Source organism: Buceros rhinoceros, unplaced genomic scaffold (genome assembly GCF_000710305.1).
Source record: "Buceros rhinoceros silvestris isolate BGI_N320 unplaced genomic scaffold, ASM71030v1 scaffold15285, whole genome shotgun sequence".
Taxonomy (NCBI): Eukaryota; Metazoa; Chordata; class Aves; order Bucerotiformes; family Bucerotidae; genus Buceros; species Buceros rhinoceros.
The window spans coordinates 48,716-52,450 of NW_010411289.1; the positions used below are offsets into that span (position 1 = coordinate 48,716).

The 3,735-nt window shown below is 61.1% G+C and overlaps 1 protein-coding gene across 1 annotated transcript; it reads right to left on the reverse strand.

The window, feature by feature from the left end:
* Window positions 1-229: 229 nt before the first annotated feature.
* LOC104493313 (proteinase-activated receptor 3-like) lies at window positions 230-2,361 on the reverse strand. The gene is made up of 2 exons (XM_010135968.1): window positions 2,274-2,361; window positions 230-1,383 (listed from the first exon to the last, which is right to left on the reverse strand). The coding sequence occupies exons 1-2, from the start codon at window positions 2,359-2,361 to the stop codon at window positions 230-232; spliced, it is 1,242 nt and encodes a 413-aa protein (XP_010134270.1).
* Window positions 2,362-3,735: the final 1,374 nt, after the last annotated feature.

Sequence of the window (3,735 nt, forward strand, 5' to 3'; positions counted from 1 at the left end):
TCCACTGGGGTCTAGAGGGCAGGGAAGAAGGGTGTCAGGGCCAGGCACCCAGCCAGGGGACCTGTGGGATTGGGACAGCACCGGAGGAACTGCAAAACTGAGGCAAAGTCCTGGTGAAGCTCAGATCCAGGGCAGGATTTTCTGCCCAAGGCTGCTGCCAGCCTGGGACTGCGCAGCCCTTCGTCCTCCCCGGGGCAGGGGGATGCAGCCAGGCACCCCATAGCCCTGCCTACAGCTGGCTCTGCTCACTGGACCTCGGGGGCAAGGCTGCCTTCTCCGAGGGCTTCCCCGCTGAGGTCCTGAGCGCCCCCAGACAGCATCTGCCAGTGTCCCAGACCCAGCTCCGAAAATCCTTGGAGACATAGAAGTAGATGAAGGGATCAAAGCAGTTGTTGAAGGCGCTGAGCACCAGGGCCACGACGTACAAGACGTAGGTGATGTTGTTCTCACACCCTTTGGCCTCCAGCATGCAGTGGATAAAGAGCAGCACATTGCTGGGGGTGAAGCAGAGGATGAAGACCACAAGGACCAGGACCAGGACACGTACCACCTGCCCATAGTGTCTCCTCTGGGCCAGCAGCCGTGCCAGGATGCAGCTGTAGGAGATGGTCACGAGCACAAAGGGCAAACCAAAGCCCAGCCCCACCAGGAAGAGGAAATATTTGACGAGGGCCTTGCGGTCATTCTCCTCTGGGAAATCGTGGCACGTTGTGATGTTCAGGCTTGAGATATGTCTCGTTTGGGTGTGCGAAAGTAGAGTCATCATTCCACGCCCCACCATGAGCCAGATGCCCATAAAGATGCCTGACTTGCACTCTGGGAAATCGTGGCACGTTGTGATGTTCAGGCTTGAGATATGTCTCGTTTGGGTGTGCGAAAGTAGAGGCATCATTCCCAGCCCCACCATGAGCCAGATGCCCATACAGATGCCTGCCTTGCCCCATGTCCAGCTGGAGCCCTTCCACAGGAATGGGTGCACCACAGAGATGTAGCGCTCCAGGCTGATGCAGGTGAGGAAGAGGATGGAGCCATACATGTTCCCGTAGAATAAGGCCACCATGGTGCGGCACAGGTACTCCCCAAAGAGCCAGTGATTGCCTAGCAGGTGGTAGGAGATCTTCAAGGGCAGCACTAGGACAAAGAGCAGGTCAACGCTGGCCAGGTTGAGTAGGAAGAGGGTGCTGGAACATCTCCTGAAGTTAGTTACCACAACCCAGCAGGCCAGAGCATTGGCTGGCAGCCCCACGAGCAGGACAACGGAGTAGAGGGCAGGGAGGACGCGGGTGGTGAGGGTGCTGTTGAGAAAAGCTTCTGCAGAAGCGCTGGGGCACATGGCTTCTTCTTGGGAAGTAAGGGTGATGAAGGTTCGCCCTTTGTCTCTAACTGCAGAGGACACAAGGCATCAGACTTGGCCAAGACCCCCCTTCCCACTGCCCCTTCCCACTCAGGACCACGCAGGAGCTGTCACCCCTCCCTGCAAAGCCACCAGCGAACGCAGGAGCTGGCATCTCCCTGCCCCATGGCAAGGGCAGCTCAGGACATGGAAGCCCATAACATCCTGCTGCCCTCGCCACACAGAGCTGTGCCACATCCTGCTCCCCGGCGGTGCCACCACGACGGTGCCAGCCCAGCCAGTGCCCTGCCCTCAGCCCGGGTGGGCTCTACCCCCGCACGGTTCTGCCAACATCCCTTTTCCTACAGAGCCCAGCACAACGGGTCCCCCGCAACCCAACGGGCAAGAGGAAACCCACGCCAGGACAGGGTTGGGGTACAGCCACCCATGCCAGGTTGGGAGATGTTCTTCCATGGGGAAGAACCTCCACCTCCTCCTTCCAGCCAGCCCCCCACCTCGGCCCGCAGGCACAGCCTCCCTGTCTTCCTGCGGCTGGGGGGTTTTGGCTGCACGCTCAAAACAAAAGTGAAGAAGAGGAAGGTCCTGGGACACCAGACAACCAACTTGCGATCAAATCCTTTTTCTGGCTGACTCAAAAAACACAGCCAGACTCTGCTCCCGTACCTGGCACCCTCGGCCCCATCCTGGTGGTCCCCAGGACACCTGGCCCAGGGGAGCCCCGGTTACACCTCATAGGATTCAGGTCTCCACTCTCAGGTTTTCAACACGGACACCCAGGGAAGGCAGCAGAGCAGTGCCCTGATCTTCCACCGTGACACCCAGCTATACCCTCCCAGTATCACGGGACGTGATGTCGGAGTGTCCCAGCGAGGCCGCCCTGCCCTGCCCCATCACACCCCAGACCCACCAAGTCACTTACCTTGGGCGGCTGAACTGAGCCAGGCGCAGCCAAGCAGGAGGGTGACGGAGACAACAGCAGAGCCGGGCGAAGGCACCAGCCGGGACATCTCTGCAGGGTGGCCTCTGCGCAAGCTGGATCTGGGACACACAAATGCCCCACTCTGTCACCACAAGGACAAGCACCAGCCCCCTCCCCGCCAGCACCTTCCTCTTTCTCCTCCACGTCAACGCCTGCGTCCTGCCTGCGTCCCTGTGGTGGGAGCGGCCAGATGGGAGGTGAAGGGCGCGAGGGGACCAGCAGCTTCCACCGCAGACGAGCAGCTGGGGGAGACGTCATCGAGGCTGGGGAGATTTCCTGCCGGCGACACGCAACGGCCCACTGTGGGGAGGAGGAAGCAGACGTACGGCAGCCATCAAAAGCCAGTGGTGACCCGCAGTGGGGGAGGTGTGTGTGTGACGCAGGCATGGGGCAGGAAAGATGCAGCCGGCTCCCAGCCCGGTGACATGTGCTCCAGCCTCACCCCAGCACCCTGGGGACACACAGGACACCCAGCCTGCTCAGCCTGGGAGTGCATCACCTTGGTAGAGCTGACGAGCTGATGTCACACTGTAGGTGGGTGTTGACCCAGCATTGTCCCATCCTGCTACCCAAGTGGGTGTGTGTTGGCACTTGACCAGTTTCCCGGCACCCTCCTGAAGCAGAGGGGAATGACAGACCTGGTGACAGCCCCCACACATCAACACTCGTCAGGGAAACCAGAACGTGGGCAGCTGACCCCAAAAACATCAGGGGAAGAGCCACAAGGGGACAAAAGGGACAGTGGGGAGAGCCACAGGTCCTGCAGAAACCACAGCAGGACAGCAAGAGGGCTGAAGGGGATGGGACAGAGGGACAGATGGACCAGGGGAGAGACAGGGTGCTCTCCATGTCCCCCTGCCCAAGGACATTGGGCCCAGTGTGTCCCAGTGCAACATCCTCAGCTGGGGATGTTGCATCCTCACTGCACCATCCCCAGTGCTTCCTCACGGGAACCCACCTTCCCGTGTCCCCATCTCTCCACATCCCCATCTCCCCGTTTCCCCGTGTCTTTATGTATGTCTCGGTGTCCCCTGAGTCCTCATGTCCCCATCTCCCTGTCCTCCTGCCTTCCCATGTCCCCACGTTCCCACGTCCCCATCTCCCATCTCCCTGTCCTCCTGCCTCTCCGTGTCCCCATGTCCCCATGTCCCATCTCCCTGTCCTCCTGCCTCTCCGTGTCCCCATGTCCCCATCTCCCATCTCCCTGTCCTCCTCTCTCCCCACGTCCCCACGTCCCCATGTGTCCGTGACCGTGTCCCACCGCTCCAGCACCGACCACTAGGCGGCGCGGCGTCATCGGAGGGGGCGTGGCTTGGCTGGCGTGATGGGCGGGGCTTCCCCACCGCGAGGCGTGACTTGCCGGGGGGAAGGGGGCGGGGAAGGGGCGTGTCCCCCCGGAGGG

Coding starts and splice junctions, on each gene's coding strand:
- LOC104493313 (XM_010135968.1), bottom strand. CDS start 2,361: ATGTCCCGGCTGGTGCCTTCGCCCGGCTCTGCTGTTGTCTCCGTCACC. Junction 1,384..2,273: donor GCTCAGTTCAGCCGCCCAAG/GTAAGTGACTTG, acceptor TGTCCTCTGCAG/TTAGAGACAAAGGGCGAACC.